Source organism: Papilio machaon, chromosome 1 (genome assembly GCF_912999745.1).
Source record: "Papilio machaon chromosome 1, ilPapMach1.1, whole genome shotgun sequence".
Taxonomy (NCBI): domain Eukaryota; kingdom Metazoa; phylum Arthropoda; class Insecta; order Lepidoptera; family Papilionidae; genus Papilio; species Papilio machaon.
The window spans coordinates 8,435,858-8,450,383 of record NC_059986.1 but is presented as its reverse complement, the minus strand read 5'-3'; the positions used below and the strand labels follow the sequence as shown (position 1 = coordinate 8,450,383).

The window sequence follows — 14,526 nt, the reverse complement described above, 5'->3', positions numbered from 1 at the left end:
CATTTTAGTAAGTTCACCTCGGAATTCGAGATACCCAGCTGTAAGTCTGTAAATACTTGTATATTGACACCCTAAAAGTTGTCTCAAAACCTACATATGATAGGGTGTAAGCAACTATTAAATTTCAAGGTCAAAGGTCACAAAAATCGGTTTCTCGCGCTTTTTTTGGAAATGTCTCATTTCCTATGGGTTTTTTGCTATTTGTATATCTTATCAATATTGTAGAATACAAAATTCTCTACAAATTTTGCTTAAAAATTTTTTTTATACGGTGAATCGTTTTCGAGATAGAGGGCGGAGAGCGCGCGGTCGCGGAAAACGCGCCATATAGTTGATGAACTATCGCTAAATCAATGATTATAAATATTTGTCAATTTTTTACTAACTATTATATTATACTTTATCATTTTTTTCCTAACTTATCCACTTTTTATTCAGTATTAATTTATTTAACAACACTTACCTGCCCATGTAATTGCAGAATTAGTAATGAAAATATAGGAATTATATTTGAATTTTAACCTAATTAGTATTAATAACTTCTTACATGATGAAAAAAACAAATAAATTATGAATTAATCTTTTTATTAAAAAATATATTTTTATTGAAAGTAAAAAAATGGAATAAAGGGTACAAAAACTACAATTTATAATTTTAATCATCTTCTTCCTCTTCATCGTCGTCTTCTGGCTGCTGGTAAATTTCAAACTGGTCTTCATTATCGTCTTCAACGACATTTGTCTCAAGTTCTTCCATGATTTCTGGGTCAAAGGCTCCATCTTCGTTAATGTCGCTCTGATATCGTAGAGCATTGAGACAAGCTTGCCCATTACATTGGCCACAAGTTAAAGAGCATTGCAAGCCCGCTTTCCTGCATCCGCATCGCGAACCACAACCACTCTTGCAGTTTCAGAAAATTGTATTTAGCAAATCTTCTGGAGCAGGTGGTAAAATTGTCATGATAGGCTCCAGAAAATCGTTTCGCATTGCCCAACCCCATACCTGGGGTTCCAAATCATGTCCTAACCAAGTTTGAACTTAATAATATACACGTTTGAAATGTTGATGAGCAGCTGCACTTGTTGGTGGAATATTTGAAAGCTGCACAGGTTTATTAAGTTTTCTAGACTTGACGGAATGCATGTAACGAAGATGATCGAGACTTTTCACAGATTTCGGAGCATTATAGACTGCCAATAAGGTTTGAGTTCCACTCTCTAATAATTTCTGGGCCGGACAATTTTCTTCCTCAAATGCTGCAGCTAGTTCATCCAAATTTGTCAGTAATTAATTAATTTGACAAATATTTATAATAATTGATTTATTGATAGTTCATCAACTATATGGCGCGTTTTCGACCGGAGGCTGAAGTGATGCTGTGACCGCGCGCTCTCCGCCCTCTATCTCGAAAACGATTCACCGTATAAAAAAAATTTTTAAGCAAAATTTGTAGAGAATTTTGTATTCTACAATATTGATAAGATATACAAATAGCAAAAAACCCATAGGAAATGAGACATTTCCAAAAAAAACGCGAGAAACCGATTTTTGTGACCTTTGACCTTGAAATTTAATAGTTGCTTACACCCTACCATATGTAGGTTTTGAGACAACTTTTAGGGTGTCAATATACAAGTATTTACAGACTTACAGCTGGGTATCTCGAATTCCGAGATTCTTACCTAATTTAGGCTTAAATGACTGGACTAGTAATGGCGCATTAGTGACCGCGTGCACGTCGCGGCGATGCCCCGTCGATGTTTGTTTTACTACACATCCTAAATATAGAGCAAATCACATTTTAAGAGCGTGCAAGAATCTATCGCGAATGTGGGGAGCGTGGGAGCGCGTTTATGCTAAACAGGTCATTGGTACCCCATACCTGTTCTCCAACACTATACAGCTTGATGCGATTATCCAAACGGTTGAGAGCCGGGAAAATTATTTTATTACTTTTTTAGAATATATTACTGGTGCTTTAGATTCTAATTAATATTAATTTACAATAAAATTTCTGTAACAATATGTATTTTCCACAATGTACAATTGTAAGTTTAAATTTTCAATGTAATTAATTTGTATCAATAAAATAAATAAAGTTTATTTTTGCACCATATTAAATTATACTTCAAATTTTGTAATAACAGTCAATATATCTAAAAAACCTTCTCATTATTGTGCTTATCACCTCAATATTCATAAACGACTGAAGTCGAATACTACCAAGATAAATATGCATCCCGCTGATCATATTGCATAATCTTTGTATTATAAATGTAAAGGAAAATTTTATCATGTAAATACATACGTAAAGATAAATACTAAGAATACCCAGTAAATGCTCGTTATCGTGAAAATTCAATTTTATTCGATGTATCAATTACGTATCGTTAAATTTTAACGTAATCGAGTAGTAAACAAGTATAACCGGACACCCTGTATATAAGATAGAGATAAATCCAAGTTCAAGTGGCAAGTACAGGCGGGCCGCGGGGGTATACAAGGTTTCAGCCGCTAGTACTCCCGATCCATTCCGCTCCGGCAGATCTCTGCGGCTGTACCCAGGCTCCGGACGATACCACACCGCTCGAAGATGATACCGCGCTGGATCATTTTGTTATCGTAAGTGTTTTTCTTTCAATGGCTTTATCAAATATTTTTTCAACTTTATTTGTCATCGAAAATTCTAAATTTATTCTTTAAATAAATAAAGCAAATAAATTCTTGGCTGAAATTTAGAAGTGCTTTGGTCTTTTTTGTTTTTAAATGAAAAATTATTAATAATAATGAAAAAAATATTAAAAATAATCAATGAAGTTTGATTATTTTCCATCACTTTGCTATATTTTTTACAGTTCACATTTAAATAATATACAATGCTAACAAAAATACATCTTGATTTTATCTTAAGCAAAAGATAATAACTTTCTTTTACTTTATTCTTTTTAAATAGCTCATCAGACAATCAATAAGTGTCCATTATACCTTTTAAATTTTTTATTATAGGATCTCTCAACTAATAATATGCACGGAGCATTATTTATTACCCGAGTTACCTCCTGGGGAGGCGCCAGAGCCCATTCTGACCTTCATGGAGAAGACATACTACAGCGGACGAGTCCGGGCTGGGTACGATGCAGGCGAACCCTTACTTCTGACGCCGTACATTGAAGAGAAGAAACTGGAAGAAGCGAGGAAAGCCGCATTTGTTGACCCAGGGTACACCCTACCTGATATGGAGAGTTACTCGGGATATTTAACTGTAAGTTTAATTTTGTTTTAACAATTTTTGTACAAGTTTGTTTTGTATGGTTACCCCTAAAGGTGGCAGATATTTTTTTTAGCTTTTCTATTCAAAGTATTAACAGAAAGCTGCGAGTACTTTAAAGTTCTTTGAATCTCTACATTGATAAATCTTGCTAATATTATGTTTGGATGTATGGATGTTTGTTATTGGGTATCTCCAGAACAACTCAATGAATCTGCATGAAATTTGGCATGGATATAGAACATAATCTGGAAAAACACATAGGCTACTAATTCAATTTTTTTAATTCCGCGAGGACGTAGTCACCGGCGACAGCTACTATTACTTACGTCTATGTGAAACGAACAGTATAAACATAGTGTAGATGTAATAAATGTATTGGATGCGCCTGCGACTGCGCCGGCGCCGGTCGACGCATTGGGGGCACACATGTGGCGCTTTGCACTCAGTTCGACCTCGAGAGATCGTGGGACTGCGCTGCAATTTCCTACCTGCCAGCGAAATGCTGGCTCTTTACGTAACAACCATCAATTACCCATGTTTCTACGCTATAGTATATTTACGGTACAAATCGATAACATTTTCGTTAGAATTAAGAAAATTAGTGAAAGGTGCTTTAGGTGGCCTCGCTAAGATTTTTACCTTGTCATAGTTTGTAAAATGTTATTTAATTTTTTTTTAGCTTTTAATGTATAGATTATTTGATCATTTTGGTTTTATGACTTTCTAACACATGGTCTTAGAAATACAATAATAATGTAATGGAATAAAATCTATGAAATTTTTACTAAAACATTGTGGGATAATCTAAGGCTCTCTTCGCACGCACTATTTTTTTTAAAATACGTTGACAAAAAAAGTCAGATATCTTCGATTTTTCAGTCCTGAAGTGAAAAGATATAAAAAAAAAATTGCCGTAATCCTCTAGACGTGCACTCTGGTGCGATTGCTAGTTAGTATTAGAGTTATATTTCTGGCCATGGTGACCAATATAACCTGTCAGAATTCAAGTTTCATAAAGATCGCTAGATCATTAATTAAAATAAAATTATCAAGACGACAGATTTAATTTCATATGTTGCAACCTCAATTATTTCCTTGCTCGGACATAACTACTCGTACGAGTATAGCGTGAGAAATTGCTAATGAGCCGCATCTCAGAGCTTTACTTCAAAGTAAACGTCTCGAGAAAATTGTTGCCGTCTTAAAGCTTTCATACAAGTTCTCAAGCGTTTAACAATTAACCTAGTTTTTATTATTATTTTCGTATATCCGTATTTGTGTTACAAATCCAATATTTTTTTAGTTCTATACTAGCTTTTACCCGCGACTTCGTTCGCGCGGAATAAAAAAAATGCACACAAAATAAAAAAGTTACTATGTCCATCTCCTAGTTCTAACCTACCTCCCCATCAATTTTCAGCTAAATCAGTTCGTTAATAATAATTAGTAGACATTTACGGCAGTTAACAAATAAAATGATAAATTAATATTAAATTGCATAACTCGAACATATTAGAATTTTTAAGGGTCACGGTGCTCAGAATAACTTAACTCTGGAGTTAGCTTGGCGTTTATCTTTTATTCTCGACGTGCCAAATTAATTACCTGGTAAACAAAAATTTACATCCCATAACACTTTTCATCAGATTGGGTGCTATATGTATGTCTTTTCCTTCAGGTGAATAAAGAGTACAACTCGAACCTCTGGTTCTGGTACTTCCCGGTGGCGGACAAGCCTATCGAGGAGACACCTTTGATCCTCTGGCTGCAAGGAGGGCCCGGTGCATCATCCTTGTATGGCCTCTTTACTGAGATTGGGCCCTTCCGTGTCACTGAAAATAGTAATTTAGAAGGTATTATTTTAGATTTATTTTTATTTCTTTTTCTTTTAAGATTTCAAATGGTCAAAAATGGTTGGTTCATAATTAAATTAATATTGCAAAAGTATAAATTGTAGGTCTTTCTTTAATATTTCACGGAATTAATTATTCAATATTTTTCCATACTAATATTAAAATATAGGAGATATGTTTATTAGCCTATAAATAATAAAATATTGTTTTGTAGAGATGAAGTATTCTTGGGGCAAGAACCACTCACTGCTGTTTATCGATAACCCCGTGGGCACCGGCTTCAGCTTTACCGACGACGACCGAGGATATTCCACCAATCAGACAACGGTAAAATCCAGTAATAAATTAATTAAACTTAGACAGTAATTAAAATAATTTGCGGATCAATATAACTGTCGGTTCAAGCGATGAGAGTATTAAATAAATAAAAAATAAGAAGTACATTAATATGCCAACTTATCTCACGTAAAAATGTCATACTCAAAGAAAATTCAATAAAAAAAAATACTCCATTTCCTTTCTCCATATTATCTTTTAGATCGGCGAGAATCTGTATGCAGCTCTGCAACAGTTCCTAACGCTATTCCCTGAGCTGAGGAAGGCACCTCTAACGCTGGCAGGGGAGTCATACGCCGGGAAACACATACCATCCCTCGCGGTGCAGATACTCTGGCATCGGGAGGAACATGAACCTGTTAATCTACAGGTAAGCTGGAGTTGGACATGATTGTATGAAGAGGAATAGAGAAAAGGTAGACATTGAGTACAGAGTAAAGTACAAGATCAAACGTCTTTCTAACACAAGTGTTAATATTTCCATGAATAAGTATTTAACCACTAAATCTACTGTTCAATCCTTTTGGTCCAGGATCTCCAACAATACGAATGTCTTTATTATATTATTAAGACATGATTCTGTGCGAACGATTCGCCTAGTGTCGTCAGATCTGTAATTTCTGGCAACCACTTCAGGTGACGAGTGCGTCTGTGTGTATAGGTATAAATAAATAAAATAATATTACATAGCTTCCAAACTTATATCGCAGGGTTTAGCCATTGGCAACGGGTTCATCGACCCGCTGACTCTGCAGCGCTACAGCCACTTCGTGCGCGAGGTGGGCCTGCTGGACGACAAGGCGGCAGACGCCATGAACCACCTCGAGACCGCCGTCATACAGTTCATTAACAACGGAGAGATGCTCAAAGCGTACGCGGTAAGGCATTATGAATTACAGCAGGAGAAAGTATTAAACCTAATGGTGAACTACCATTCTCATGTAGATTAATATAAAAAATAAAAAGAAACAGCAGGCGCAAAACATTTATAGCGCTTGTAAAAACATGTACATAATAGTCATTATTTTGAAGCGCATGCCACCTCGACAACACCAAATGACTTCAGTTAATTTTATTTGTTATGATATTTTGTATTATTAGAAATTATTTACTATAATGTTACTAATATAGAACGTGATGTTTTCAGTATTACAATTACTTGCTTCAATTGTTCATCTCGGAGTCACGACTCAGCAACTTGTACAACTATCTGCAAGACGACATAAGCTTGCAAGGTAGTTACGTAGACTTCATCCAGCGCGACGAGGTGCGGCGCGCGCTGCACGTTGGCAACACCAACTTTACGTCAATCGGCGTTGTCTATAAGAAGCTCGTCCCCGATTTTATGGGTAGCGCGAAACACTGGCTGGAAGAACTGCTAGAGAACTATAGGGTTATGATCTACAAGTAAGCTTATATACCGTACCATTCTTATGTGCAGTAACGGTGGTGAGATTAGCACTAAATCTAGACCTTTGTATACCTCATATGAAATAAAAATGCAATTGCTAAATATCAGCACCTCCTCTTTTATTAAGATGATTATTTCATTTGTTACAGTGGTCATTTGGACATCATTGTCGCGTACCATCCATCGGTGAACACGTACAACGCACTCTCATTCTCTGGTACTGCGGACTTCAAATCGGCCAAGAGAATGCCATGGTATCATGATGGGAGAGTCGCTGGGTGAGTTTAATTTTATCAAATTCCTTTAAATAAACAAAACATCATTTTTTGAATTAAATACGATTTAATTTTTAGATATAAATCATAACACGTATAACTTTAAAATAAAACGTTTAATGTACGTGTTGCCACTTAAAGAATTCTGATCTATATTTATTATGTGCAGGTATTACAAAAGGGCTGGCAATTTGACTGAAGTGATGGTCCGTGGCGCAGGTCATATGGTGCCGACCGACCAGCCGCCTGCAGCCCTAGGTCTCATATCGGCCTTCGTACGCGGCGTGGAGCTCGACAAGGACACTGCAGCGTTGGTTGACGAAAAAAAGGATACGCAAAGGCGTCGTCAGCTACCCACAAATTAATTATAAATTCGTATTTAATATTTATAGTTGTTAACTCGTATAGGCTATTTTTGTTTTAAGATCAGTGTGTGTATGTATATAATTGCACGATAGTTGTGTAAATATGTAATAAAGTGGTTTTCTTTTAAGAAGTTATTCATAGCCTACCCCAATTAAAATACCCTAAAACAAAATATAAACTATACTGATGTAGCATCAATATTATTATTGTTTATCGAATTTACCATGTACTTAATAGAGAGTTAGTTCATGTGCATGTACAAAAAATATTTTTAAGAGCTGAAATGAAACTGAACTACTTGTTTGTTTCCATCCGAGGGATGGATCCTTCTTATCCCAAATTCGATGAAGTATGATTTGGACGAATTTGATACACAAGATTATACATAACTTTTGCAGTAATCCCAATTATGATGCGTTATAAGTTTAAGGTAATCGTAAAAATTATATTAATTTTAAGTATTTCCGAAAGCTATATTTTGTTACAATAACAGTAAAATTCTTTTAAAATAACTGGTAAATGTTACTAGCAGCAAAAATTTGGAAATTACACACTACAGCTCACAGGAACATTTTTAGTCTATGTTTTGTTGGTGACGTTTTCGATCCGATTTTGATGGAAACGAAAATTTGTTAAAATCGTGAAAGATTTCCTTAAAGTTTCGTGTGGCGGTACCAAAGGATTATGTGGAATTCATACTTTTATGTGTATCGTTTATGATAGCTGGGTACTAGTATTTTCGGAGGAATTTACAAAGCAAATCACGTCATGGCTCTTGTCTCGTATGTGCTTTGCGCATTTCTGTTTTTGACACCTATCCATGCATTTTATTTACCCGGCTTAGCGCCAGTAAACTATTGCAAAGCTGGTGAAGATACAGGGAAGTCATGTAAAGTAAGTAAGAACATTGATATCCTCTTTGTTCGGTGCAACTCTGTCAATCATATAAAATGTGCGAAACATGCATAATTACTGTTGTAGCAAATTAAAAACCATGTACTATTGATAAGATTTAATTGATAACTGTAACTACATGTTTAATTGCAATAACCAATTTTTTATATACACGTAACTACTACGTACTATTTCGGGTTCGGAATTAATTCAATAGAAATTAAATAGAATACATAGTGAAAATTATACACAGATTAAATGAAGTTTAATCATTAATAATTTTTCAGAATGAAATCCCCCTATTTGTGAATAGGCTGAACACAGAAGAATCTGTCATACCATTTGAATATCATCATTTTGATTTCTGTCTGTCCGACGAGACACAATCACCAGTTGAGAACCTTGGGCAAGTTGTATTCGGTGAGAGGATTAGGCCGAGTCCCTACAGATTGAAGTTCCTTGAGAATGTTGAATGCCAGGCAGTGTGTACTAAGTCTTACAGAGGCACCGATCCGGATTCAATTAAGAAGTTGAACTTGTTGAAAATGGGAATGGCTCTATATTACCAGCACCATTGGATCTTGGATAATATGCCAGTGACTTGGTGTTACTTGGTGAATGAAGATGGCAAGGTTTATTGCAGTACAGGCTTCCCAATGGGATGTCAGTTGCGCAGTGACATGGTAAGAATTTTTTTTATATTTTTTTATATTCCTAAAATCGGGAAACCCTATTTTTTGGATTGATTTTAAGCAAGCTATTGTATTCATAACTATAGCTTCTATTGCAACAGATTATGTGATGTGATCATATTATAATATGACTACCATTTATGGCACAAAATGGCAAAGAAAAATCTACATCATTGCATGAGGCTGTTTATTTTTCGGTTAATTTATCTGGACTAATTCTATAGTTCAAGGATGTTTTAAATTTGCAATAATGTCTTAACTGATTGTATTAAGTATGAAATATATTTTACTATTTTAGCAAAGCTCACCTGTTAATATTGTTTCAATTTGGTATTACTGTATAATGTTATTCTATTGCAAGGTCAAATAATTGATCAGATGACATAAGTTTAATTATGTATGAAGGATAAATATTCATTACTATTATGTGTTAGTTATAAATAGTTTATATATACTTTGTAATTTATTCATATTCAGGACACATGTACTCCTATTGTCAACAATATACCGAATAAAGTTGGTGCGTACTACTTATTCAACCATGTAGACTTGGAGATTACATATCACAGCGGTAAAGAAGAAGAATGGGGTGTTGGATTTGGTGATAATGAAGGACGAATTATTTCTGCCAAGGTAAGAGATACATATATAGTGTATTTTGAGTAACCATATTATTATCTCTTCCCTTTATGTGTATTGACATAAACTTCTAGTTTTTCTAGAGGGCTTGGTTCAAAGCAGCCCTCGTTTAGAGCTCTAGAGGGCCAATAGAAGTTCTTAAGAAAAAATTAATTCCTTTAAAATATATTAGAGGATAAGGGGCTAATATTTAAATAAAATCAAGGATTTACTTTTAAATAATTAATTTTTAATCTTCTGTCCCTAACAGGTCAAACCTGCCAGTATCAACCATGCAAACCCAGACCATTTAGACTGCAACAACCGCAACCTTCTAGAAATACCCAACACTCTCTTAAAGGATGACAAATTCAGTATCACATACTCTTATAGTGTCAAGTTTATTAAGAACAATACAATAAAATGGTCCTCAAGATGGGATTACATATTGGAGTCGATGCCACAAACAAATATCCAGTGGTTTTCAATACTTAATTCCCTAGTTATTGTTCTGTTCCTTAGTGGAATGGTTGCTATGATATTGTTGAGAACTTTACATAAAGATATTGCAAGATATAACCAAATGGAATGTGGTGAAGATGCACAGGTAAATATGACAACATATAATGTAATAAAGTATATAAAGTACATGTGTTATATACAAACATATATATGTCAATAGACAGGACATTACAGACCAAACCATACAGTCAAAAAACTTTATTCCTGTGGTATTTTTATTCTCTAGTTGGACACTTGTGACAGATATGCTTAAAATATTTAAAGCAACATTTGGAACGAAGTTCCTTATCGCGCGTTGTGAAAGGGGGCTAGACGGAAAAAATTCTTACGAAAAGTTGTCACGACACTTTTTGCTATAGTAAGTATGTTAACGACGAATGAGCGCTACTTCACCATGGCAACGACGTGACAATATATACCGAAAATTCATAGAATAAACATTGGTTCCTTCACTAATTAATTGAAAGGAACTTCGTTCCATCCGGGTGTCCCTTGACACCTCTCAAGTTTTTGTTGTAATGACCGCTCTAAAACTAGTATTTTATTTGAAACTCTTTGGTGAATTGTTTTCATTTAACTTACAGGGTAACAGATCAATATCAAAATTTGTTTTTGTCTAACAATTTTCTACCAGCTAATAATCTAGGCTACATTTTTCATCAATCTATTTCACTGTTCAAACTCCGACAAATTTTTACTAAGATAATTTGTATTGTCTAGGAGGAGTTTGGTTGGAAGTTGGTGCATGGGGATGTTTTTAGACCACCGCGTCGTGGCATGCTTCTCGCTGTCTTCCTTGGTTCCGGAGCACAGGTATAATATTTAATTTAAGAGGTTATATTGAATATTGTGAACAAAGTATCGTGAAACAACACTATAAAAATGATAGGGGGTTATATTTTAAATGAAAATGTCTTTAATATTATTTGCATGATGTTTTATTATAAAACTTATGGCAAATAATACCAAAGATTCTGGCTGAACACTATATATTGCCTAATCTATATATATAAAAGAAAGTCGTGTTAGTTACACTATTTATAACTCAAGATCAGTCGAACTGATTTAGCTGAAAATTGATGGGGAGGTAGCTTAGAACTAGGAGATGGTCATAGGAACTTTTTTATTTTGTGTGCATTTTTTTTATTCCGCGCGGATGGAGTCGCGGGTAAAAGCTAGTATGATATAAATATTAGTTATAACTAATATTTATAATGACTTAATAATGTACATTTACTATTGCTATTCCTTTAGGTGTTTGGCATGACACTGGTAACACTGGCCTTTGCTTGCCTCGGCTTTCTATCACCGGCTAACCGTGGGGCTCTGATGACGTGTGCGCTGGTAGCCTGGGTGCTACTGGGTGCTGCGGCTGGATATGTCAGCGCCAGGATCTATAAGAGTTTCGGTGGTAGACGGTGGAAGAGTAATATACTGCTTACTTCGATGGTGTGCCCTGGGTATGTTGGAATTTTGTTTTTCTTTGGACAATATCTTAATATTTACTATAATTACCATAGAAGTCCACCTTCACACTTTGCCAAAAAGAATGAATGGGATGATAACAGTATTAATACAAGAGTCACCGCAGTGATATTTTATAGTCAATGTAACATAAATGTTCTATTATGTAACAGGATGTAGATAATTAAATACCTTATCTATAAATAGAATCATTGGATTCTTTTTTGTGGTTAATTTCGACATTTAAATATATTTGTTTTTGCATTAATTTAATATACAAATATTTACTTTTGTTTCTTGTTATATGTTATACTAGCTGTCGCCCGCGGCTCTGTCCGCGTGGATTAAAAAAAACTTAACGTAGCCTATGTGTTTTTTTCCAAGCTATGATTACAACTGTGCCAAATTTCATCAAGATTCGTTGAGCCGTTACGGACAAACATCCATACATCTAAACTTTTGCATTTATAATATTAGTAAGATTTTTATGTATTGAAGAAAAAAAAAAGATTCTCTTCAAATAAGTTTCTGCTTAGCATATATCCTGCATAAGTATTTTCTTAAGGAATTTTCTAATTTATTTGTATTTTTCAGCGTGGTGTTCTCTTTGTTCTTCATAATGAACCTGGTGCTGTGGGGCAAGGGTTCATCTGCTGCAGTACCCTTCTCCACACTGGTGGCGCTGCTCGCTCTCTGGTTCGGCGTCTCTGTACCACTTACATTCATCGGCGCATACTTTGGATTTAGGAAGAGAGTGAGTTTATATTTAGCATGACTTGGAAAGTACTAAAAAAAATCAGTAATGACTGAATTTGATAGATATGTTCTTGAAGGAGTCAAAGAAAGCAAGAGATGAGGAAATGAAGAAGTGCAAAGTCCCTTCACTACGGTTGTGGTGACATTATGTATTACCACGGAAAAATAGTTGCAATAATAATATAAATGACATTTCTGTTGCATATTATTCCTGTTTGTGTATAGATCCTGGAGCACCCGGTGCGGACGAACCAGATCCCACGGCAGATTCCGGAGCAGTCGCTGTACACGCAGCCTGTACCCGGCATCGTGATGGGCGGAGTCCTGCCCTTCGGATGCATCTTCATACAACTCTTCTTCATACTTAACTCACTCTGGTCCAGTCAGGTAGGCTCTCTCCACACACAACTCTACCTTACTCTATCTCTCTCTCATTACTAAAGGTCAACTTTTCTTTGTAGCGTCGTCTCTTTTGCTCTACTCCAGTGATATCTACCATCTCTTTCTTGTAACGAAATGTCCAACGTGAAGCATCTTTAAACGTTGCTTTTATTAAATTATTTATCTTACCAATAATAAATAGCGAGTGTTTAGATGGATGGATGCATGTTTGTTATTAGGTATCTCCAGAACAGCTAACCGGATCTAGAACCATAGATATCTATATATATAAAAGAAAGTCATGTTAGTTACACTGTTTATAACTCAAGATCGGTCGAACTGATTTAGCTGAAAATTGATGGGGAGGTAGCTTAGAACTAGGAGACGGACATAGAAACTTTTTTATCTTGTGTGCATTTTTTTATTCCGCGCGGACGGAATCGCGGGTAAAAGCTAGTAGAATATAATCTGGAAGAATGCATAGGCTAGTAATTTTTTTTTTAGTTCGGTGCGAACATATATATTTTTTACTTTATCCATTAGGTACCTTATATATGACCTTGTTACTAATTATGTTATTTGCAGATGTACTACATGTTCGGCTTCCTGTTTCTCGTGTTCGTGATCCTGGTGATCACTTGCTCGGAGACGACCATCCTGCTGTGCTACTTCCATCTGTGCGCCGAGGACTACCACTGGTGGTGGCGCGCCTTCCTCAGCTCGGGCTCCACCGCCGGATATCTCTTCGTCTACTGCTGCCACTACTTCGTCACCAAGCTCAACATCGAAGATGCCGCTTCCACCTTCCTCTACTTCGGATATACATTCATCATGGTCTTTCTGTTCTTCCTCCTCACCGGTACCATCGGTTTCATGGCCTGCTTCTGGTTTGTGAGGAAGATTTATAGCGTCGTTAAAGTCGATTAAGTGTTTGACAATTTTAGTGACGAAGCCCAGACATTTGTCTGTTCGTTTTTTTTGTGTTATTCGTGTGTTGTGCGCGTGTTGTGCGCGTGTTGTCACAACGTGCAATGTATAAATTATGTATATGATAGATAATGTCACTTAATTATATTAGATTTATTTGACATTTTCTTTTCAGCTTCTTTTTAGTCATTGTAAATAAGGTTTTTATGAAAATCTTTGTGTAATCAGTGGATGGAGAGCTTATTTCAGTTAAATGAGATCTTATTGATTAATTACCGATGTTAGGATAACGAACTATGAGTGTTTAGTTTGTATTTAATATGTGTTGTGGTCTCCTTAGGCCATGTTCACACTAGAATTATCTGCCGCCGAATGTCTAAAACATGAAAAACACTGCGTTTTTATAACATAATACTTGTGTAATTTATGTTGGTATAAACAAATATATTTATAAAAATATATAAAAACTTCAGTTAGGCTCACATTCGGCGCCTACACTTTGTCTGAACACGCCCTTAATATGGATGTGGAACTTCTGAACATATGTTAAGGGCTTATTTATCTAATAATTAATTATTAAGACTTGTACCTTTATATACTAGGTTCTAAGATTCTAAGAGACGTTTAACAAATAAAGGTATTTGTTTTATTTATTTAGTATTATATAAATAAGTCTTATGTATTTCACTATTATAACGTCCTATCGCAATATTTGATTAAGTTTTTTTATATAAAAAATATTTTTCATCTTATATAAAT

At 35.2% G+C, this 14,526-nt stretch overlaps 2 protein-coding genes across 2 annotated transcripts; both read left to right on the top strand.

Annotated features, from left to right (window-relative positions):
* The first annotated feature begins 2,465 nt into the window (after positions 1–2,465).
* LOC106718849 (venom serine carboxypeptidase) lies at positions 2,466–7,568 on the top strand. Its single transcript, XM_014513049.2, has 9 exons — positions 2,466–2,623; positions 3,008–3,263; positions 4,951–5,125; positions 5,340–5,452; positions 5,664–5,831; positions 6,172–6,339; positions 6,609–6,868; positions 7,022–7,150; positions 7,317–7,568. Exons 1-9 carry the CDS (start codon positions 2,595–2,597, stop codon positions 7,510–7,512), a joined length of 1,494 nt encoding a protein of 497 aa, XP_014368535.1. The 5' UTR covers positions 2,466–2,594; the 3' UTR covers positions 7,513–7,568.
* Positions 7,569–8,102: 534 nt separating this feature from the next.
* On the top strand, positions 8,103–14,054 carry LOC106718805 (transmembrane 9 superfamily member 2). Its single transcript, XM_045681402.1, has 9 exons — positions 8,103–8,407; positions 8,695–9,090; positions 9,577–9,732; positions 9,989–10,324; positions 10,960–11,052; positions 11,494–11,699; positions 12,298–12,457; positions 12,685–12,846; positions 13,426–14,054. The coding sequence occupies exons 1-9, from the start codon at positions 8,282–8,284 to the stop codon at positions 13,765–13,767; spliced, it is 1,977 nt and encodes a 658-aa protein (XP_045537358.1). The 5' UTR covers positions 8,103–8,281; the 3' UTR covers positions 13,768–14,054.
* Positions 14,055–14,526: the final 472 nt, after the last annotated feature.